Below are 23566 nucleotides of genomic sequence, written 5' to 3' on the forward strand. Positions count from 1 at the left end.
ATTTAGATTTATACAACTGAAATAACTGGAAAAGTGATTCAGTGTAGAAAAGATGACTTGTTTCAGTGGTTTGTTTTCTGCTGCTCTGATTGATGATGTACAAACAAATGTAGGATGTATTTTTTTAAAAAAGAGGAAGTGAATGTTAAAAATGTTCATACAGTGTGAATTTAAACACTCTGCAGGCAAAAACCTCAATTTAGAAGAAGATGAAAGATTTCAGAAACACCACAATTTAAAAACTGGTTTATTTTATTAACAAAAAAAACATCATGAGAGAAACTGGTAATAAAACAAACAGCAACAAGAAAGTAAAAGAACTATTAATTATAAAATCTATATTATCAAATAATCTATATTAATTATTAAATTAGTACATGTAATTATGTACAATATCAATAGTATTAAATAATTTAGTTTTGTGATTCAATTAATCATTTATTATAATTAAGGTGGAATATGTGAGAAAATGAACTTCGTTCTCACCAACATACGTATATGTGCACTTGTATTTTTGCTGAAAATGATTTTTTTTTTTTTACATATATCAGAGGTTTATGTTATTTTGTAAATATACATCATATATGCTTGCTTGTGTTTTGTATTCAATAAAAATATAAATATAAAATTTAAGTTTGGTTCTTAGCATCAAAATCTATTTCTACTTTCTTTTCTATGAGTCATGCATTATTTATTATTATTATTATTATTATTATTAGGATGTTCAACACCTCAATCACAATTTCAACCATTTTATTTTTATCTATTTGTTTAAACTTATTGAGTACTGTATTTGTGAACACAGTACAGACTGTGGGACCTGAGCAGACTGCAGGAGTTTGAACGTCTCCCTTTATTTAATGATGTCAGTTTCTCAGCTCTGAGTTTAGGATTTCAGCTGCTTCTCTCACACATTAATAACACAGATTAAAACTGAGACAGCGAGCGCTGAATTCATGCTGAAGTTCCTGGAACGATTCTTTAACCAGAATCGATGGTTGTAACCGTCATTGTGTTAATAAAATGAAAAACCACAGCGAACAGTGTGGAGGCTGCTGAGCAGAAACCCACACGGCCCGTCTGCTGCAGGAAAGGAAGTGTTGATTCGCTGTCAACAGTTTTATATGAGTCCTAATAACCGCCGAGAACAGATTCATACCTGCTGCTGTACACTCATGAACTTCCCTCCCTCTCATTTGTCATGTGGGTCTTTTCTCTTGTTGTCTGTAAACCTTTTTTCCACTGAGCCCTCCACCCACACAGTCAAACTGAGCCCAGCCACCAACAAAGGCCACACATCTGGAGGTCTTGTCACTTTTTCTTTTTTGGAGTTTTTAGCAAAGGTGCATTTACAGCAGGGGAGGAATGTAATAAAGTACATGTGAGGTATTTTACATGACTATTTCTATTTTATGCCTCTCTATATGTCCACTCCACTACATTTCAGAGGGAGATATTTTACTTTCTACTCCACTACATTTACTTCACAGCTACAGGTACTATTTACTTTTTAGATTTACATTTTACTACCAAACTGATGATGTATTTTATATTTGAAATACATTTAGATCACTTCATAGGGATTTATTTTCATTTTACATATAAGGGTTTTTTCAGTGTACAAAAAGCCACATTAAATCCCCTTTGACTCCATGATTTAAAACAATACAACATGAAACATTTCAAGAGTGGTGAATACTTTTCACAGGCTCTGTATATATGTATATGATCAATGTAACAGTGTGTGGGGCCAATTTACATAAAGAGTACTTTCACTTTTCATACTGTACATTTAGTGAATAATACTTCTGTAATTTTGTAGTATTTTATACTGTGGTATTGGTGCATTTACTTTAGTAATATATATATATATATATATATATATATATATATCCTCCAAATATAACATATATGACTGTTTACTGATCTGAATGTCTGATTTGACAGCTAAACTACCTTCAGTTGTCTGAAGATCATGGTCATGTTAAGAAATGTCCAATGTCCAGTTGTCCTTTGAGTAAAGTATTTGCAGAAATAACTGTCATCAGTTGGTTATCACCTCTATGTGAGGAGCTTTCTAGTGTGAAAACACTAGACTGAAAATTGGAATGAGGGAAAAGTTATAGTTTAACTTGGTGTGAGAAGAGAAAAGAATACCAAGAAAATGACAACTGTGGGAGTATTTATTATTATTATTATTATTTATTTATTTTATGTCTATAATTTCCAATAATATGAGAATCTCTAAGTAAAATATCCCTCAAATATGCTGAATCAAGTAATGTTCATCTTACCAAAATATGTCAGGAAGACGATATAATCTTCTGATGATCATTTTAAGTGATGCTTTGAATAAAAAAAATATATAATTATTTTTTTAAATAACATGCTCAAAGAAAGGATTTACAGTTTGTCATCTCTGGGAGAAAGAAAGAAAATTTTTTTTTAAAAAAATTTAAAAAGTCCCAGGTTAAATATTTGTGTTTCAAAAAAGAAAAAAAGAAAAAAAAAAGAAAACTGGGCGTTGGAACAAATTATAACACAACATCAGAAAAGAAATAAAAGTACTTACTGTTATTATTAATAAGACTGAGAATGAGAACATGAAACTTTATTTTCAAACAGAATAGATTTTACAAAATGTGCTTCATAGTCAGTAACGCAAAAAACAAGGTGCAACTTTAGGATAAGAAAAAAAAAACATGAACATGAAAGAAATCATTATATTGAACATTATATACAGTTTTATAAATGAAAATGAAAATATAAACAAAAAGCTGAGGTTGGAACTCTTAATTAGCCTGTTATCTTCTGATCATAACTCATATTTACATTTTTTTATGAAGTTATCCTGATAGAACAGTTTAATGTTAATATTATACATATCATACATCAACAATATTTGTTATCTCATCCTCAAATGCATTCTCTGTCTCTGGACAGGAGCATCACTGAGCGTGCTCATTGGTGAGGTTGTTCACACTGCAGAAAAGACAAAAAAAAAGTAAATAAGGTAAACTGTATTGTTCGTAATGACAGTATACGTATGTCACCCAAATGCAACAATATGTCTTCTTTATTTTTGCATTTGTTTTTGTCAGCAGTGGAAAGGTCTGTGGAGTTGTGTCGACAGGTTGTTTCTACATAGTCAAAACTTATTAACAGGTTAAATTCACTGTCATTTATTTGAAAGAAAAAAAAAAGCTAATGGGCTCCTCAGTTTCCCCAGGATCAGCTGTCAACTTTATCTTCAGGCTTTAACAGTTTTCAGTAAGCAGTTAAAGCTGGAGAACAGTTAGTTATTCATTTGTGTGCAGTTGGTGGACGGTCCCTTGTTTCTGAGGATCATCAGCAGAGAGAGTCCACAGCAGTACACCAGACTCTTCACTATCAGCACTGTGTACAGCACACAGAGCAGCTTCACCTGGTACTGAGACGGGACAAAAGCTGCTGGTGGATCTGCTGATGGAGCTGGTGTTGGTGGAAGAAGGGTAGAAACCTCTGAAACAGAAAAAAAGTCAAAAACAAATGTCAGTGCTCTGCTCCTCTGCTCTCTCTGACAGCGTCTCCAGATGAAGCTGAATCACTGCTGAACACAGTCACCAAGCCTTCATTACCTTGTTCTGTTTGGGCCTCCACTGTTTCCCCCTCGTGCTTGACGTAGCAGCGGTATTTATATGTGCTCTTCTCTTGCTGATGGAGCAGCAGGATGGAGGCGGTTTGTTCCGGCTCTCTGAGCTCCAGCTGCTCTCCCTCAGCAGTGGGCAGATCCTCCAGAGGGCCGTTCTTCTTCTGTCTTTTCCAGGAGAACTGGACCAGAGGAGGAGACATGGCTGAGGCCAGACACAGCAGGGAGCTCTTCCCCTCCAGGTGGGCTCTGGATGCTGCTGGGTACACGCTCACCACGGGCTTCACTACCTGCTCATCTGAAGTTTGACAGCAGCAACAAGCAGCACAGACACACATTCACACAGTCAACAGCAGCTTACAGCACTGCACTGCATTCAGTCTAATCCTGGAAACTACATGATCACTAAACTACTCATCAATACAGAAAACCAAGATCAAATATTTTAAAATACATCATCTCTCTCTCTCTCTCTCTCTCTCTCTCTCTCTGTCTCTCTCTCTCTCTCTCTCTCTCTCTCTCTCTCTCTCTATAAATATATGTATATATATATATATAGATATATATATAGATAGATATAGATATAGATATACGACTTTCCTTCATATTACTCATTTCAAGATACTTAATCACTGTAAAAATATTGTTTATTATTTATCTGTAATGTTGTAAACCTTTCAGATACTAATGTAGTCAGCACATTACAAATTATTTACTAATGATCAAAAACCACAGTACAGCCTTAAGAAACAGCCTAAACAATAGTTAACAAACTCAAGAAGTTCTACAATAAAACAGCTGAAGGAAAATGAATGTTTAATCTTACCTCCTACATACAGTTTTGTCCCTGAGCCAAAGATGAGGTATCTGTCAGATTCACTGGATCCTCCCACAGTGAGACGCACTGTGACAAAAACCTGCTGCTGAATGCGTCAGCTGAGATGAATGTGTCCACATAATAATTATTATATACACCAATAATTAACAACAGCACCAAGATGCCTTTCTAGCATGTTTACATATAATTAACAGTATGAACTGTGCATATAAATATATAAATGTCACTCTAAATCTATAGTCACTTTAAAAAAAAAAAAAAAAATCGTAATTGCATTTTGAAGCATTGATTGGGCTGTAGACATAAAGTTTATTATTATTATTTTTTCTGTTGTTATTGTTGTTCTTGGTATTATTACCATCGCATATAATTTATTTAATAAAACATCAATACATTTATTTTAAATAACAATACCTTGACAGATGTTTTGTCTAAATATTACTCATATTATGAGTTTCTGACAGTCACGCTCAGTAATAATGTTATCAAAACATATTTTGATGCCAAAACTGTTGTAAAATTTTGCATTTTCCACTGAGAATAAAAAGAATGTCAGCCATTTTGTTTAAGCAGACAGAAACTTGACAGTCATGTGACGTGGACGCAGGCCAATAGAAAAGAATAGGCCAAAAAGAACATAACCATCTCACAATTTTAGAGCCTTTATTATGAAACTAATACATTTTGTGCTATTACACATATTGATGTGAGACTGGGTTGATATATACAGTATATAACTATACAGATAATCTTGGTGTTAATTTTGTCGTCAAAGTTTGTTTTACTGTTGTTGTTGTTATTGTTGTTGTTGTTGTTGTTGTTTTTCCCTCCTTTTTTGCTAATGAAAGAAGATCTTGTCAACAAAAACTATGATGAAAATATTTGTTTTAGTCTTATTCAAAATGAGAGTAAAACAAATGAAAAGAAAAAATGTATTGCAAGTTTTGTCAACAGATAAAGACATAATGATAATGTAGAAAAAGGGACAAATGAACATGTTAATTAGTATATTTATTTGAAGTACATATACTGTATGCGTTTAGATATGACACAAACATACTAAAGGGCTTTTATTGTGAAGAATCTGTAGCAAGTGTAGATTAACATTGTAGGAGAGTGATGGACAGGTCAAAGCAGAGGATTTTTGCCCGCAGCTGAATTTTCTTGTGACTCTGGCTGAGATGGAGGTGAAATATGTGAACCTGGGCTGTGGTTTACTGCTCTCTTCCTGTCACAAACACTGTTTAACATCTGTTCATCTGGAGGTTTTTGTACAGGCTGCAGGGATCATTTCTCACTGTGGGAACCACTTTTATAACAGGAGCAGTAGTAGGTGGCTGAATGTGAGAGTTTTATTTTCTGTATGAGCAATTGACAGCCGTAGTTTTTTCTTGAAGCTGAGAAATCATCTTTCTGAGGATGATTGTAGCGTGAATTAACCCTCCCATCAGTGAGATCAATACGTAGAATAACTTTGAGTGGGTCTGTTTCTGTCTTCTGGTACCAGTACACCTGTTTTTTATCACACTGGTCAGTTCCTCCACAGCTTAAGAAGACTGTTTCACCAGCTCTCCTAGTCAGTGATAATTGGTCCTGAATCAGCTCTGCTGCCATGGCAACCAGCACTGTAGACAAACACAGACACACAGATGAAGGTGAGTGTGACAGTGTTTGTTAAAGGTTGAGTTTGTTGGCTCCTGATTGGCTGGAAACACTCACCTGAACACAGACAGCACAGAGCAGCAGCTGGGAGGAAAAGCATTTTGTGCAGTGGTGTTTCCTCTGGTGAACCTGGGGAGAAGTGGCGCTCTGATGCAGCTGAGGCCAAACAAGGACGAGCTGTGAGATCAGACGAGGGCCACGTGGTTTCTAACAGCTCCTCAAACCTCCCATCAGCCCCTGCGGCGGACAGATAAGGCTGCTGCTGCTGCTGCTGCTGCTGCTGCTGCTGTGTGGTTTTCCTCTGAGTGGAGGAGCAACAGGCTGCACACAGTTACCATGGAGATGGACGTCACTGACACATCACTGTTTGATTGTTCACAGGTGTTAATGTGAGAATTTATCAGCTCTATTCAAATATTTACAATCATTACAGCTGCATTTAAAAGAAGCAGAAACACAAACTCATATTAGTTTAACAGTGAAAGTGATGGAGAGCAGAGACGGACTGATATTATCTCAACTGGTTTTTAAAATGATTTGACTCTTATTTTTTAATCATATGTTTTCCTCCACGTCTCTGTTTCTCTGTGTGCTTCACTTTCACTTTCTTCATCTTGATTTTAATCTGGCAGCAGATCAAAAATCTGGGACACAACAAAACACAAAAACATTCATGGAACCACAAACACGTTCAGGTTGGTGGTGAATTTAGCAACACAGATTGTTCACTGTTGTTTGTAGAACAGATGTGATGAAAATAAAAAAAACTACAAATCCACAAAGCTCCTTCTGAACTGTGATTTTAACCTTTAAATGTTCCCCTTATATTTATTTAATCCACTTTAATAAATGAATTGAATTTCCTGCATCATCTGATGGTATCATGCATTCATTGACGCTCTCTTTTAACACTGAGTTTAGACACATTTCCTCAAATTTCATCCTGACAGATTTGATATTTTTGGAAACTTTTGTTATTATTCTTAATAATAATAATAATAATAATAATAATAATAATAATAATAATAATAATAATAATAATAATAACTTTCAGCTTCATATGCTTTTATACAAAGAAAACTGTATTCAAAAATATGTTTTTCAGATTCATTATTATCTCTTCTATGTTTTTATTTCAGAGTTGTTTTAAGTCTAATATCCTTATGTTAATTTGTGTATAATATTACAAACTCTACAATAAGAGAAAATTCAGCTTATTTGTAAATAACTGAATATTTATTCATGATTATTAAATAAAAGGTTGGTACCAAATACAACCTGCACCAGTCTACATGTTCAGCTGTTTTCAGGAGCAAAACCAAAAGTAGCTCTCTCCCTTTTTATTATATAATATTTATAATATATTGGAAACATTATCTTATATATTATTTATATTGTTCCAGCATTTTATTAGACTTTAAAGCTGTAGTTTACATCTCATTCTCCACTTTATATTATATTACCTCTATCTGCTCTGTGCTGAGCTGTCAGTAATAAAACCTTTACACTGCTGCCCTCATGTGGCTGCAACAACACATTGCTTCTACTACTACTAGTCTCTTCAAACTTTTGTTTTCATGACCCCAAATGTGTATAAAGAGTAAATATATCATATATATGTGTATGTACAGAGAGACAGACAGAGACTCCTTCCATGTTAGTTAGATATATTCAATTCTTATTCTAATATTACAAAATCTACAATAAGACAAAATGCAGTTTATTTACAAGTAACTAGACAGATTATTGAGATTATCACACTTGAAAATGACAATTGTATAAAATGTTGTAGAACATATTAAAAACAATATAACTATACAATTTATAACAATTAAAATAACTGAAGGATAAAAAGCAAAGTCCAAATACTGTTTAAAAACACACAGGTTACTATAGATTTGAAGTTTTTACCACTTGGGGGCAGAGGAACTCCACAACAAGCTAACAAACTCCTCTCTCTCTGACATATTATGGTCTGTCTGCTGTTTACTGCTGGGCAGGTAGTGTACAGTGGGTTTATCAGAAAACAGCTGCTGCTGCTGGAAACACTGAGACTGAAGCAGACAGGAAATGTGCTGCAAAACCACAACTAGGAGCTAAAAGAGGCTAAAAAGCTCATTTAGTCATTAGATTCATTCTTAATATAAAACTATTGATTAGTGGAGCTTTAAGATCAACAAGTCATCTTTACTTGTATGAAAAAGAAAATACACAAATAACATAAGAACACAAACAGTCAGACAATAACACAATAAAGTTTCATACGTGTATAATCAAGCAACATCAGCAGCTGGTCAAAGCAGAAAATGCTGTTGTTTTTCTCCCAAAAACCTCTTTAATGTTTTCACACTAGAAAGCTCCTCACATAGAGGTGATAACCAACTGATGACAGTTATTTCAGCAAATACTTTACACAAAGGACAATTGGAAATCTGAGCCCAAAAGCTGCTGAAGCCTTTCTTGAGTACATTTATTATTTTCTTTAAAATTTATGTTGTGAACATCAGAAAAATCTTTTAGTATCTTTTATTCACTGTAGAAATCCTAAGTGTAATATTTAATGATACCAAAAATGTAAAAATGAAAAGGAGAATAAGAGTAAAGGCAATAATTATTTTGCTTCTAGCAGTGCAGGGCTCATGAGTTCCTGGGTTTATTTGGTTAAAAAGTCATTTTACTGTAAGAATAATTTATTTGCATGACCATGATCTTCTGACAACTGAAGGTAGTTTAGTTGACAAATCAGACGTTCAGATCAGAAAACACTCATATGTGTTATATTTGGAGGATACTGACAAACAGCCCCTTCTGTCATTTATGTATGAGCACTCGGCAATGACAAGTGTAAACTGTAAAGCAGTGATGGAAGAAATATTGAACTGGTTTATTTAAGTAAATGTACCAATAATACAGTATAAAATTGTCATGGGTTCACCCTCTTGGTGACTATTTTTCATGTTGTTCACCTGCCTGATCACTAACTCTCCTGTGATTGCAGATCCTGCCACATCCATCTGCCCTGCAATCACCTCATTCCCCTCACCTGAGTTTCCCCATCCATCTCCTCACCTGGATCCCATTAGGCTCATCAGTCACTCCTTATATACTGGTTCACATTCACATGCTTCTTGCCAGATTGTCAAATGTGTTTGCATAGCTTTCCAGCATTTCTTTATCTTTCTGTCCGCTCGCCTGTTACCGGATATCTTGCCCGTTTCCTGGTCTTGAGATTTGCCTAGTCCCTTTGAGTTGTCTGCCTGGTTTGTGACCCCTGCTTGTTTTTTTAGACTGATTAAAGAATATTGGACTCTGCTCCTGTCTCTGAAGTTGTGCTTTTGGGTCATGAGGTTCTGAGTTGTTACATAAAATACTACTTTACAAGTAATGGTTTTACTTTCAAAATTACTGAAGTATTATTTGCAAAATGTACTTAAAGTATAAAAAGTAAAAGTACTCTTTATGTGAATTGGCCCCACACACTGTTACATTGATCATATACATATATACAGAGCCTGTGAAAAGTATTCACCACCCTTGAAATGTTTCATGTTGTATTGTTTTAAAACATGGAGTCAAAGGGGATTTAATGTGGCTTTTTGTACACTGAAAAGTCAAAGTATTTCAAATATAAAATACATCATCAGCTTTACTAGTAAAATCTACATCTGAAAAGTAAGTAGTACTTATAGCTGTGAAGTAAATGTAGTGGGGTAGAAAGTAAAATATCTCCCTCTGAAATGTAGTGGAGTGGATGTATAAAGAGGCATAAAATAGAAATACTCATGTAAAATACCTCACAATTGTTCTTTATTACATTCCTCCCCTGCTGTAAAGTGCACCTTAGCTAAAAACTCCAAAAAAGAAAAAGTGACAAGACCTCCAGATGTGTGGCCTCTGTTGGTGGTTGGGCTCAGTTTGACTGTGTGGGTGGAGGGCTCAGTGGAAAAAAGGTTTACAGACAACAAGAGAAAAGACCCACATGACAAATGAGAGGGAGGGAAGTTCATGAGTGTACAGCAGCAGGTGTGAATCTGTTCTCAGCGGTTATTAGGACTCATATAAAACTGTTGACAACGAATCAACACTTCCTTTCCTGCAGCAGACGGGCCGTGTGGGTTTCTGCTCAGCAGCCTCCACACTGTTCACTGTGGTTTTTCACTTTACTAACACAATGACGGTTACAACCATCGACTCTGGTTAAAGTATCGTTCCAGGAACTTTAGTATGAATTCAGCGCTCGCTGTCTCAGTTATAATCTGTGTTATTAATATGTGAGAGAAGCAGCTGAAATCCTAAACTCAGAGCTGAGAAACTGACATCATTAAATAAAGGGAGACGTTCAAACTCCTGCAGTCTGCTCAGGTCCCACAGTCTGCATTGTGTTCACAAATAAATTACTAAATTGACTTTAAACGAATAGATAAAGAAAAAATGGTTGTAAATGATATTGAGTTGTTGAACATACTAATAATAACAACAATAAATAATGCATGACTCATAGAAGCAGAAATAGATTTTGATACTAAAAACCCAACTTAAATCATATTATTTGAAATATTTTTATTGAATATAAAACACAAACGTGATATATATTTACAAAACAACATAAACATTAGATGTATGTAAAAAAACAAACAAACCTGTTCATTTTTAATGAATAGAGCAAAGAAATGTTTCTTAATCAGAAGAATACCAGGGTAAATATACACATATACATATGTTGGTGTGAAACAAGTTCATTGTCTCACATATTCCAGTTTAATTATAATAAATGATTGATTGAGTAACAAAACTGACATTAATAAGAATATTAATATTGTACATAATTACATATAATAATTTAATAATGAATAAACATTATTTAATAATATAGATTTTATATTTAACGGTTGTATTACTTTCTTGTTACCATTTGTTTTATCATCAGTTTCTATTATGAAGTTGTTTTTGCTAATAAAACAAACCAATTTTTAAACTGTGGTGTTTCTGAAATCTTTCATCTTCTTCTAAATTGAAGTTTTTGACTGCCGAGTGTTTAAATTTACAGTGTTGGAATATTTTTAACATCCACTTCTGTCTGCAATGCTTAAAATTTGTTATCCTTTTGTTATCCTCAATCAGAGTAGCAGAATTAATAAATAATCTTAGTTTTCCTATAATCATATTATATGTGAATGTACCAATCAATTTTGTCTTGATAAAACTGCAAGAGCTGATCAGTATTTTGGTGATTTAGAAAAAAATAAAAAAAACACACCCATCATTTTGACAACATTCAGGCTTTAGCGCAGACTAATGAAGCCGCTGTGTGATCATTTTTATAGCAGCTGTAGCTTCAAAGCAGCTCTCTGCTGATTCTTCATGTGTGTAAACAACAGTGTCTTCAGCGTAGAGTTATACATTCACACTGAAACAATTATAAAAGATGATCAATACACAAGCTAAATGATCAGGGGACCCATCACCGAACCAGTTGGTACACCACACCTACTTGCTTGTATTTAATAGCTATATGTTTATGTTTGCTTGTCTTTACTTTGATGTTTCTGTTTAGCTGTACGCTTTTCTTTGTATCTTCCTGTACATTTGCCAAGAGTCAAATTACTTGTACGTTTCAAACTTGGCTAATTTAGTGGATTCTGTGTCTGATTATTTGTATTATGTGAAGCTAAAGTCAAATCAATAAAAACATGGATGATTATAAATGACAGAAACTGTGATGTTTCAGTTTATTGAGAATGTTACTCTGAATGACTTTGACAAACCTGCCACCCTCTGCATAATGTATTAAAAAGAAAATACACAAGAAAGAAAAAATACTGTAAGCACTTAAATATCTACCAGGTAGCTAATGATTCAATTTCATTTTACACTATTATATAAGTCATGATTAAAAGTGGAATTAAAATAGAGCATCAAGATATTAATATTCTACAGAATTTACACTTAATAACTGCAAATATACTGTATGTGTGCGTGTGTGTATTTATAGTTTTTAGTAATTTAAACACAACACGTCATAAGTGACATTTCTGAACACTGATCAAAGTGATAAATGAGATGAATTGATGAGATGTGATGGTGAGAAAAGACGAGCAGAAAACAGTCAGTCAGCATGTGTGCAGTTGGTGGACGGTCCCTTGTTTCTGAGGATCATCAGCAGAGAGAGTCCACAGCAGTACACCAGACTCTTCACTATCAGCACTGTGTACAGCACACAGAGCAGCTTCACCTGGTACTGAGACGGGACAAAACCTGCTGGTGGAGCTGCTGGTGGCTCTGCTGATGGAGCTGGTGTGCGAGATGGTGATGGAGCTGCTGTTAGAGCTGTTGTTGGTGAAAGAAGAGCAGAAACCTCTGAAACAGAAAAAAGTGAAAAACAAATTAGTCAGTGCTCTGCTCCTCTGCTCTCTCTGACAGCGTCTCCAGATGAAGCTGAATCAAGCTGAATACAGTCACCAAGCCTTCATTACCTTGTTCTGTTTGGGCCACCACTGTGCCCCCCTTGTGCTTGACGGAGCAGCGGTATTTATATGTGTAGAGAGCATCCCGATCAACCACTCTGATGGCGACGGTGCGTTTTAGCTCTCTGAGCTCCAGCTGCTCTCCCTCAGCAGGGGGCAGATCCTCCAGCGGGCCGTTCTTCTTCTGTCTTTTCCAGGAGAACTGGACCACAGGAGGAGACATGGCTGAGGCCAGACACAGCAGGGAGCTCCTCCCCTCCAGGTTGGCTGCTGGGTACACGCTCACCACGGGCTTCACTACCTGCTTAACTGAAGTTTGACAGCAGCAACAAGCAGCACAGACACACATTCACACAGTCAACAGCAGCTTACAGCACTGCACTGCATTCAGTCTGATCCTGGAAACTACATGATCACTAAACTACTCATCAATACACCACAAACATCATCTACACTGATACATATTTTCATATATGTCATATATCTTCATCTAGATAAAAGTTGACAACAAAAAGTTCTGTTCATTAATATTTAAATTGTTACATATAATTCATTAATAACAATAAGAATATAAAATATAATAAATTTACATTTGTAGAATGTCGAATATTAACCTTCATCATAAAATAGGAATAAATTGTGTCTCCTATATTTTATGACAGTGATTCTCAACTGGTGGTTCACGACCCAAAAGTGGGTGGCAGACCCATTCTGGGTGGGTCGCGGGCAGCTGGTCAAAAATAAATAAATAATATTTAATACGCATCGGATATTGGACTTGTCTTTTATTTTGAAAAATATATATTCTGACAGGGAAAGATGTGCAGCAGTCTCGCGCCGTAGCCATGGTAACCATCATTTGATTGACGTTCACTTTAAGTTTGTGTTGACGTTCAGAGGCAATATGGCGAAGCAAAATATGACCCGGAGTATTTAAAATGTGGATTTTCGTACATTGAGGATAAAAAGGGATAGAAACCCCAGTGTTTGATATATAGTGCTCGCAACTCAGAGTATGAAATAGGGCTGTGCGATTACTCGAATCTTATTTTCCATTACGATTTTGGCTACCCTCCACAGACTCCACTTCACTCAGCTGCCCGACAGACCCGCTGCTTCTTCCCACTTTAACCTGAGTAACAAACCGGCTGAGTGAGGTGGAGCCTGCGGAGGAAGCACCTGGGCCGTCAGGATGTTATAGTCCGTGGAGGTGCTGCGGTGTTCGGCTGCACAGATGGAAAACCCCTCGGCTGACAAGATGTACCACTCTGTTTGAAAAACCTTTTTCTTCTTCTCCTTTTTGGTTTATATCAGCGGTTGGAAACCAGCGTATTAGGTGTATTACCGCCACCCTCTGCCTCGGACTGTGGACCAAAGATTAAATCCTACACATTAATCCTGTCTGTCTAATAAAGTCAAAGAAAACTACTGCTCCACCCACTTGGCAGGATCATTTAAGTTTTAATGCTGAACTCCAGTCTTCCTTAGTTCCTCTCTTATATATTGTCTTTCTTGATCATTAGTACAATCTATGATTGCATGTGTAATATTCTCCTCAGCCAGGTGGAAAAAAATATGTGCATATATCGGCATTGGCAATCGACAAAATGAGAGTCAAAAAGTAAATGTTGTGGTAAATAATCGTAATCTCAATATTGACCAAAATAATAATGATTATGATTTTTGCCATAATATCTAATTTTGTGGCCTTATTTATTTTGTGCAGTTTTGATATTTATTTTAGTGTACATGCAGTTGTTATTGTCCTCCTCAGTTTCTTAATAATGTGCTCTGAAATGCACTTTGTACATGTAAATATATGTATTTATGTTATAAAAAAAAGGTGACATACGTGTGTTTTCAAAGGATATTTTTGAAAAATAAATTTGCTTGGTTTGAATTCTATAAAAGTGGGTCGTGACTTAATGACCATGGGAAAATATGGGTCCCAGAGTGAGACCAGTTGAGAACCCCTGTTTTATGATATATATCGCTAAACTTTATGCCATGCTTCATCATACATGAGATTGAAAAACTATACATATGCACAGCAATACATATGTACAGTATGTACATGTATTGCTGTTTGTTGTGTATGTACACAACAGAGATGAAAAAGATAATCCAGTAATACATAGTTTGTCCACCAGACAGCACTAACAAGTTTTCAGCTGTAAAATATCCTGCTTATTTCACACTTTGGTCACAATTCTTTTATAATAATAATTTTAAAAAAAAACAAATATAGATGTTGGTATGGTCTCCAATATTTAACATTAGTCAAGCTGCATTTTATATCATAGTAAATATATCTTATAAAAAACAACATATTTACCTCCATATATACCATAACTCCATATACCATAATATATCCATAATAAAATACTTTTATACTTTTTAATGTTGATTAAATTAGTGATTGTAATTTCCACTGAAATGTAGTAAATGAAATGACGGACTGAGACTGAGAGCTTAATGAAATCAACTCTGAATCTGTATGAGACTGAAGAATCCTGCTCATCAATCAAATTTACTTAAATTATCTCAAGATTGTGTATAAAAAGTCAACAGATGATCAGAGCAGGAAAATCTGCCACAATCATTCATCTAGAATTTAATTTCTTTCAGGAGAGAAAGAAGAAGTTTCATTGAACAGCAGCTGATGAGAATACAGAATGAAATTAGAATATCAGTGCTGAGTTTCTCTGAGTATTTGGAAGAGTTTAAAGATTTTAGTTTCCAAGAAACATATGAAGACAAACTCCTTTCTGATGCTTATTTAATGATAGAATGGTTGCACAATGAATTCTCTAATTATTATAGAAAATTAATGTGTAAATCCTCAAGCAACAGAAAATAAACTTAAAACTTGTTCAATAAAACAACTGAAGGGAAATGAAAGTTTAGTCTTACCTACATACAGTTTAGTTCCAGAGCCAAAGATGAGGTAGTCATCAGCTCCCACAGTGAATGTGACTGTGACAAAAACCTGTCTGCTGTTGAATGTGTCCGCTGAGGCGAATAAATCCAAATTATTAACCAGTATCATATTTCATCTCCATGATGTGTTTCTCTAATGTTCATATCAACATGACTGTCTCTTCTTTTGTTGTATTTCTCTTTATTTCAGCCTACTGAGGTAGAGAGAGGCGGGATCCTGCTACATTTCTAATCAGTCCAATACATGACACATGTTGTCTGTCAGTTTAATAAAATATGATTTTACATCAGGATCAGTAGCTGTGAAAAAATAGAAAAATAACATAAATACAGGATATAAAATTCAGTCGCTCTGTAGCCTGCAATAGTAAAAAGTGTCCTCAATAAAAATCAAAATACTCTTCCTGACTTGTACTTTATCCTCAGACTGTCATTTGAAGTTAGAATCCTTTAGATTTTGGTCCTTGTTGATAACTTGTGTTTACTGTTGGTAACAGCCAGTGTGTTATAATAATACATCTACTGGAGCTTTGACAGAAAAGCCTTATCGACCACTGGGGGCAGCAAACACACCTTGTCACTCTGTCAGAAATGAATGAATGAATGAACTTCATTTATATAGCACCTTTCATGCACAGAATGCAGCTAAAAGTGCTTAAAAAACCCCCGAAAAAGACGTGTTTAAAACTGTACACATACACAAGGAGGAAAGGAGAAAATCAGAACAATGAGTGTTACTGTTCATAAAATACCATTAACATGGTTTCTTTGGAAAGAAAGTGGGGACAGTACATATGAAAAAGTCATTAAATAAAAATTTGAGAAAATCATAAAAGATTAAAACAGACAACTACAACAGCATATTAGGGCCATCATAGGTTAAAAAAAAGTAACGGAGCTCAGGGAGGGAGGGTGATATTTTGAGGAAAAAATCTGAATTTTCAAGATTAAAGTCTTAAATTTATGAGAAAAAAATTTGAATACTCTCTGAGACTATAAAGTCATACGTTTATAAGAAAAAGTGTGTTTGAATAAAATAGAATAGTGATTGATGATCTATCGTATTTCTTTATCACAAATATCATTTGAATTGGCCGTAGATGTAACCAGTGATATTCTTACATCGGTCCATTGCATTTTAGTTTTTGATGCATAAAAGTCATCACCATCATCCAAATCACTATGGTGTTTTCTTCTGAATAGACTCAGTTCACAGGAATGTCTCTTCAAAGTCAGGATGCTTCTGATAATATGGTGATGCTGGGTTAAAATTATGAGTATTTCCTTGTTGCTAAATCCAATTGCAAAGTATAATTTGATTAGGTCATCTACTGCAGCATTGTTTCTCAACCCGTGGACTGCAGACCCCTAGTGGTATGTGGTGTAATTGCAAGGACTCTGTCAAACAATACAATATATATTTTAAAAAGATGCTATGGCCCTTATAGACATAATCTATATATCCTCAAATAGTGACCCGAGCCTTTATTTACCTCAACTGCAGAAGGTATCAGGCCTTTATTTCTAATTCCCTATGTTTGATAAGTATAGTAATTGGTCATATTTTAGTGCGAAGCCACATTTTGATCCGTTCTCATTTGCCCTGCATTACACTGTTAATACAAACTCAACACTCCCTGTATCCATTTGAAATTAAAAGCCTTCTAGCGTTTCAGTGGACAGAATCCCTTCCTTAACAAGACTTTTATTGTGAAACATCTGCAGGAACGTGGTTCAGTATATGGCACTTAAAATGTAGCTACAAACACACAAACACACAAGCACAAAGAAAAAGAAGAACTGTTTTTGTTGTTATTAATTTTAGAATTAGCAACATGGAGAAATGGCTAAAACCAAACAAACGGCTGTCTATTTCAGACACCGGTCAAACAGACTCTGGTCCACGTGAGAAGAAAACCAACACAGAGAGCAAAGAGAGGCAATATAAAGAGGATTACATAATTTTCATATTGATAGTGTATACATATGCTGTTTAATGCAGCTGTATTACAATAAACAGTCTCACATCAAAATGTATAATAGCTACATTGGTCCACAGTGCAAAATGTATTAGTTTTACAATAATGGCTCTAAATTAGTGAGATTCCTACAATATTTGTGGCCTATTCTTTGTTATCGGCCTGCATCCACATCACGTTACTGTCAAGTTTCTGTCTGCTCAAACAAAAAGTCATGGCTGCCATTCCTTTTATTCTCAGTGGAAAATGTAATATTTTAAGATAGTTTCTGCATTAAAATGTGTTTTGATAACATTTCTAGCAGGATATTCGTTCAGTGAATGTATATGATTAGTTTGTTGGTTATTATGGAGATTCTTGCAAGCTTTCTGTTGTTGCTATGGTAGTTGCTATGGACACTGCTGAATTGTCTTTGTGTTGTGTAGGTATCTGAGCTGTTATGTTATTTGTGTTGTTTTATGTAACTGTATGATGATGTTCTTTCAAAAAAAAAAAAAATGTAGATTTTAGAGCTTCTCAGGGACGAATTGAATTTGAAATCCAGAATTTGAAACTTTGCAATTGGCTGACCAGAGAACCCGCCACTCGGAAGTATTTTCCTCTATTTCGCTGTGTTACAGTTTTTTTTTTCAAAGTATGTTACCATAGAAACCGGTTCTAGTTGAACCAGTTCTAGTTGCAGGAAAGTTAGGCATTAATCTACTGCAATTGTTAACATATTGATAAGCATTCAGGAGGCAGTTTAATACATGATGTGGCTGAATAAAAACATTTTGAATCCATAACAAACAAACTCCTTAAACACAGTTTGAAGCACTGCATAATTCCTGCCGACACTGAACACCAACCGAAAACCCCATTTCTAGAATACTAGCTAAAATATCTGCAATAAACCAACATTCTTACTTTTTCTTAGCATAGATCATCCAGATGCAGTGTAATTACTAGTTTGGCTGTACTAGATATTTGATATATCCGGTAGATATATCTTTTTACGACCCTATTTTGCAACAAACTTTGCAACCAGGAGAACTACAACTTTGGTGCTGATTTGTATCAAACTGCATGGTGCAGCTCTGAGGAATTTATTCAATTTCAATTTCATTTTTATTCAATTTTATTTATATAGCACCAAATCACAACAAAAGTCATCTCAGGACACTTTTCACATAGAGCAGGTCTAGACCATACTCTTTAATTTACAGAGACCCAACAATTCCACCATCAGCAGTGCTTGGTGACAGCGGTAAGGAAAAACTCCCCTTTAACAGGAAGGGACACAAAGAAGCAGAACAACAAGAGCAACAACAACAACAACAACAACAGATACATGGCTAGCAACAATAAACAGCAGCAACAGCTGGAGAAGGACATCCCCACGGCTAAGGGCCACAGCTTGGTCCATGGGGTTCCATGGGGACAACATAATGTTATCCCAACAAATGTCTTTTAACATCATAGGTGTCTAGAGGCCCCCTTCTGCAGATGACACTTTCTATGATCAACTAACAGAAGTCTTGAAAGAGTGCAATCTCAACAAAGAATTATTACTTATGGGTGATTTTAATGTGAACTGGGAGGATAAAACTAAGAGGAAAGAACTAAAAATGATCACAGAGAAATTCCAACTAGAACAATGATCCAGCAAAATGCTCCAGTACACAAATTGATCTAATATTTACAACCAGAGAGAATAACTAAAAGTTATAATTTAATCACTGGCTTATCAGATCATAACCTAACCCTATGTGCAAGAAAACTGACTAAAAGTAGATTTAAGACCACGGCAACTAAGACAATGATCCTTCAATGCATACCCAGAGCTAAGCAAGAAGAATTTATCAATGAATTTAACAGCTTGAACTGGGGTGATGTACTGTCCTCTGATGATCTGGACTATGGCTGTGATACTTTTACTCACAGAATCAACTCTGTGAGGGAAATATTTAATGTGAGAATACAGATAAAATCTAAAAATAAAAACAGTTTACTGTGGTTTAATGAAAATTTGTGGTAACTAATGAAATCTAGAGATGCTGCACTAAGGAAGGCAATTAAAACTAGAAGAGACACTGACATGCTGCTTTATAAAGGTTTAAGGAACAAAGTTATCCAAGAGCTAAGAGAATCTAAATCTCGTTTTTATCTCATTATTTTGAATGAGGCAAAAGGCAACAGTAAATTGATCTGGAAAAACATTGATAATCTCACAACGAGTGACCCAAAATTTTTCGGAAATTTTAAACTCAAAGCACAGGGAAGGTTAATTGAAGATCATCTTACTGTTGCTTCTGTCTTTAATATTTTTTTTCTTGAGTCTGTAAATGAGTTAGGAAAAAAAATTACGAAAAGGAAACTGGATATTGTTCCTATGGATGGTATAAGGTTTTCGAGCTGGTAGAAACTAATGAGTTACAAGTAAACAAAATCATCAGCTCCTTAAAAAGCTCCAAAAGTAGAGATGCTTTCCAATTCGACACCATGTTTGTCAAATCACACAAAGATATTTTAACTCCCCCTATTGCTCATTTAATTAATTGTCTTTTAAAGACAGCACCTTTCCTGATGACTGGAAATGTGCCATTGTCACGCCTATTTTTAAATCTTGAGACCGCCTTGAAGCCAGTAACTACAGACCAATAAGTATATTGCCAGTACTCTCAAAGGTTGCTGAGAAAGTTGTCATTAAACAACTGACAACATTTCTTAATACAAACAATTTGGTCTACATTGTATGCAATTTGGCTTTAGAGCAAATCATTCCACCGAAACTGCTACCTTGCACTTAGTAGAGCAAATTAAATCGACACTTGACAAAGGAGGAGTAGTTGGTGCTGTATTTTTAGATCTGTGTAAAGCATTCAACACAGTCAATCATGATCTTTTAATATCGAAACTCTCTAAATTTAACTTCTCATCTAGAGCACTGGCATGGATGTCTTCATATTTATCTAATAGGAGACAATGTATTAAAGTAGGTGACACACTGTCCAGTAACATGAAATGCACAATGGGTGTTCCTCAAGGGTCAGGGTTAGGTCCCCTATTATTTAGCCTATATATTAATGGTCTCCCTCAACAGTGTCATGATGCAGAACTACAAATGTATGCAGATGAAACTGTTGTGTACACATATGCAAAAACAGCTGAGTTAGCTGCTGCAAAGCTAACAATTGCATTGGAGAGGATCACACATTGGCTTGATCAATCATGTCTGAGTCTAAATGTAAACAAGACAAAGGGTATGTTTTTCTTTAAGACTATGATACAACCTCCTAATGCTGATATTTTAATCAAAGGTGAAAAAATTGACATAGTTACTGATTTTAAATATCTTGGTGTGACACTGGATCCAAATTTGAACTTTAAGAAACATGTTAAAAAAACCATAAAGTACAACTTAGCAAATTTTAGATATATTAGAAACTGTCTCTCGGACGCAGCCAAGATATTTATGCAGCTATGATTCTTTCCCATATGTCTTATTGCATCAAATGTTGAGGGCAGGCTGAGGGCAGGCTGGACAAACAGCCATAAGACCTCTTGAGTCCTTATACAAACAAACTCTTAAAACTCTGGACAAAAAGCCAATGCATTTCCATCACTGTAGGGTACTGAAGAAATATAATTTACTGAGTTTTGAGAATTTTAGATTATTCTCAAATTTGTGCCTAGTTTTAAATGGTTTGGTCCCTCCTCCACTATGTGACTTTGTGTACACTCACTCAGTAAGTTCTATTAGATCCTCCAGAATATCCTCTATACAAGATTGTATCAGACCATTTCATCGCACTGCATTTGGGCAGTCAGCTTTCTCTGTGAAAGTCACAACTCAGTGGAATGCCCTACCTGATGATGTGAAGAACTGTAGTTCAATCAATACATTCAAGGCCAAATTAAAAAATCTACTAGAGACCAATCAGCTGTGTAACCATTGAGTCTAAACTCCATCTATGGTCTTGATTTAAATTTGTCTAATTGACATTGTGGGTGTATGTGATGTGCTGTATGTAGTTTTGTATTTTGTATGGTGTATTTTGTATCTGTGTGTGTTTTTTTTTTTGTTTGTTTTGTTTTTTTTTTTTTTTCTTTTTTTGCTTTGTACTGCTTGTTGTTGTGCTGTTGTATGTTTTTTGTTGGGGACTACAGATGCAAACTAGCTACAAGCTAACTCTGGTGCAGTGCATCTTCAATGTTTTAATCTTCACACTGTCCCAGTCAATAAATCAATCAATCAATATGGAATGGAACAGATGTTTGCTAGGAACTTTAGTACAGTGGTTGCTATGGGAGGAAAATCAAATCCGGAATCTGAAGCCCTTCGTCACCAGCTTTCACTGAAAATGAATGACTGCCAGCTGCTTTTGTTGTTTATAAATCTTTGGATGTGAGTGTATCTGTATGTCTACTCTGCTGCAGCTGCCGCTGAGCTGCTGCTTGTCAACAATGTGCAAAGCGGCTTGACATTGTGTTACCAGATCGTCAGGTCAGGGATCCCCCATATCACGTTTTCTCACTCTTTATCATAATAACCCACTTTTTGCAGAAAACACACAAACCTGGAAACTCTGCAGAGATCTCACCGTTAACATTATGTCAAGTTAAAATGAAAAGATGTTTGAGATCGGTGAAAATGTTGGTAGGGACAATTCAGCAGCACCTTGACATTGGTAGCCACATGTCCCTTCTGTCCTCACTCAAATCTACACCCATGATTAATGTAAGTGACTTCATATTATGAAATCTGCTGATAGATGTATAGGAAAGAGCACAAGAAGGTTTTTATTGTGAAGGAGCAACAAGAAGTTTTTGCATTTAGAGCAGATTAGCATTGTGAGGGAGGAATGAACTTTATTGCAGCAGAAGGTCAAAGACGCATCCATGTGTTCTGTACTCATCCTTTGTTCTCACTGTGTGGGACAACAGGAGAGCTGCTGAAATGCATAATAAACATATGGATAAATACAATATTAAAAAAAACAGTGACAGCAGCAAAACAAGAAAATTGTCCTCAGCTCAGTTTGTTTGTGACTCTGGCTGAGATGGAGGTGAAATATGTGAACCTGGGCTGTGGTTTACTGCTCTCTTCCTGTCACAAACACTGTTTGACATCTGTTCATCTGGAGGTTTTTGTTCAGGCTGCAGGGATCATTTCTCACTGTGGGAGAGTGAACCGCTTTTATAACAGGCACAGTAGTAGGTGGCTGAGTGTGAAAGTTCAGCTACCTGGATCTTCAACTCAGAGTGTGTTTTTAGAGCTGAGAAATCATTCCTCTGAGGATGATTGTACCTTCTATCAATTTTACCATCATTCTTTTCAATATGTAGAATCACTGTGAATGTTGATGTGTCTTTCTTCTGGAGCCAGTATACATTTGTACCACCACACTTGTCTGTTCCTTTACATTTGAAGGAGACTTTTTCACCAACTGTCCTGGTCAATGTTAAATCTTCCTGAATCAGCTCTTCTGCCATGACAACCAGCGCTGTAGAGAAACAGACACACAGATGAAGGTGAGTGTGACAGTGTTTGTTAAAGGTTGAGTTTGTTGGCTCCTGATTGGCTGGAAACACTCACCTGAACACAGACAGCACAGAGCAGCAGCTGGGAGGAAAAGCATTTTGTGCAGTGGTGTTTCCTCTGGTGAACCTGGGGAGAAGTGGCGCTCTGATGCAGCTGAGGCCAAACAAGGACGAGCTGTGAGATCAGACGAGGGCCACGTGGTTTCTAACAGCTCCTCAAACCTCCCATCAGCCCCTGCAGCGGACAGATAAGGCTGCTGCTGCTGCTGCTGCTGCTGTGTGGTTTTACATTTCAGTTTAATAAATAAATTGAATTTCCTGCATCATCTGATGGTATCATGCATTCATTGACGTTCTCTTTTAACACTGAGTTCAGACACATTTCCTCAAATATCATCCTGACAGATTTGGTATTTTTGGAAGCTTTGTGATCTCTACTAGAATTAGAAATAAAGTTCTGAGGGTTTAGTTTGTAAAGACGAAGCCACCGGAGGGTTCAGAAGAGTTTAAAGTCAGGTGTCGTCTACATGTC

At 35.7% G+C, this 23566-nt stretch overlaps 1 protein-coding gene and 1 gene segment (V, D, J or C); both read right to left on the minus strand.

Moving 5' to 3' along the window:
* Positions 1-2647: 2647 nt before the first annotated feature.
* LOC122994467 lies at positions 2648-16075 on the minus strand. Of its 3 annotated transcripts, none has more exons than XM_044369172.1 (4): positions 15506-16064; positions 12664-12901; positions 3618-3679; positions 2648-3501 (listed from the first exon to the last, which is right to left on the minus strand). In XM_044369172.1, the coding sequence occupies exons 1-4, from the start codon at positions 15639-15641 to the stop codon at positions 3296-3298; spliced, it is 642 nt and encodes a 213-aa protein (XP_044225107.1). In that variant the 5' UTR covers positions 15642-16064; the 3' UTR covers positions 2648-3295. The 3 variants fall into 3 exon arrangements, with proteins under 3 accessions (XP_044225107.1, XP_044225105.1, XP_044225106.1); XM_044369170.1 differs by lacking the exon at positions 3618-3679 and adding an exon at positions 12384-12485 and having other exon boundaries at positions 2650-3447; positions 12602-12901; XM_044369171.1 differs by lacking the exons at positions 2648-3501; positions 3618-3679 and adding an exon at positions 11840-12485 and having other exon boundaries at positions 12602-12901; positions 15506-16075.
* Positions 16076-22659: 6584 nt separating this feature from the next.
* LOC122993440 lies at positions 22660-23274 on the minus strand. The segment is given in 2 exon segments: positions 22660-22997; positions 23090-23274. Coding segments are annotated over 2 exon segments (381 nt in total).
* Positions 23275-23566: the final 292 nt, after the last annotated feature.

This window comes from Thunnus albacares, chromosome 12, assembly GCF_914725855.1.
Source record: "Thunnus albacares chromosome 12, fThuAlb1.1, whole genome shotgun sequence".
NCBI lineage: Eukaryota > Metazoa > Chordata > Actinopteri > Scombriformes > Scombridae > Thunnus > Thunnus albacares.

Excerpts from the sequence above, each read along its gene's own strand:
- LOC122994467 (XM_044369170.1), bottom strand. The coding sequence starts at position 15,641 with ATGATACTGGTTAATAATTTGGATTTATTCGCCTCAGCGGACACATTC. Across the intron at positions 12,902-15,505 it reads TGGAACTAAACTGTATGTAG|TTAAGCAGGTAGTGAAGCCC; the intron begins GTAAGACTAAAC and ends GTCAAACTTCAG. Across the intron at positions 3,448-12,383 it reads ACCAGCAGCTCCACCAGCAG|CTTTTGTCCCGTCTCAGTAC; the intron begins GTTTTGTCCCGT and ends ATCCACCAGCAG.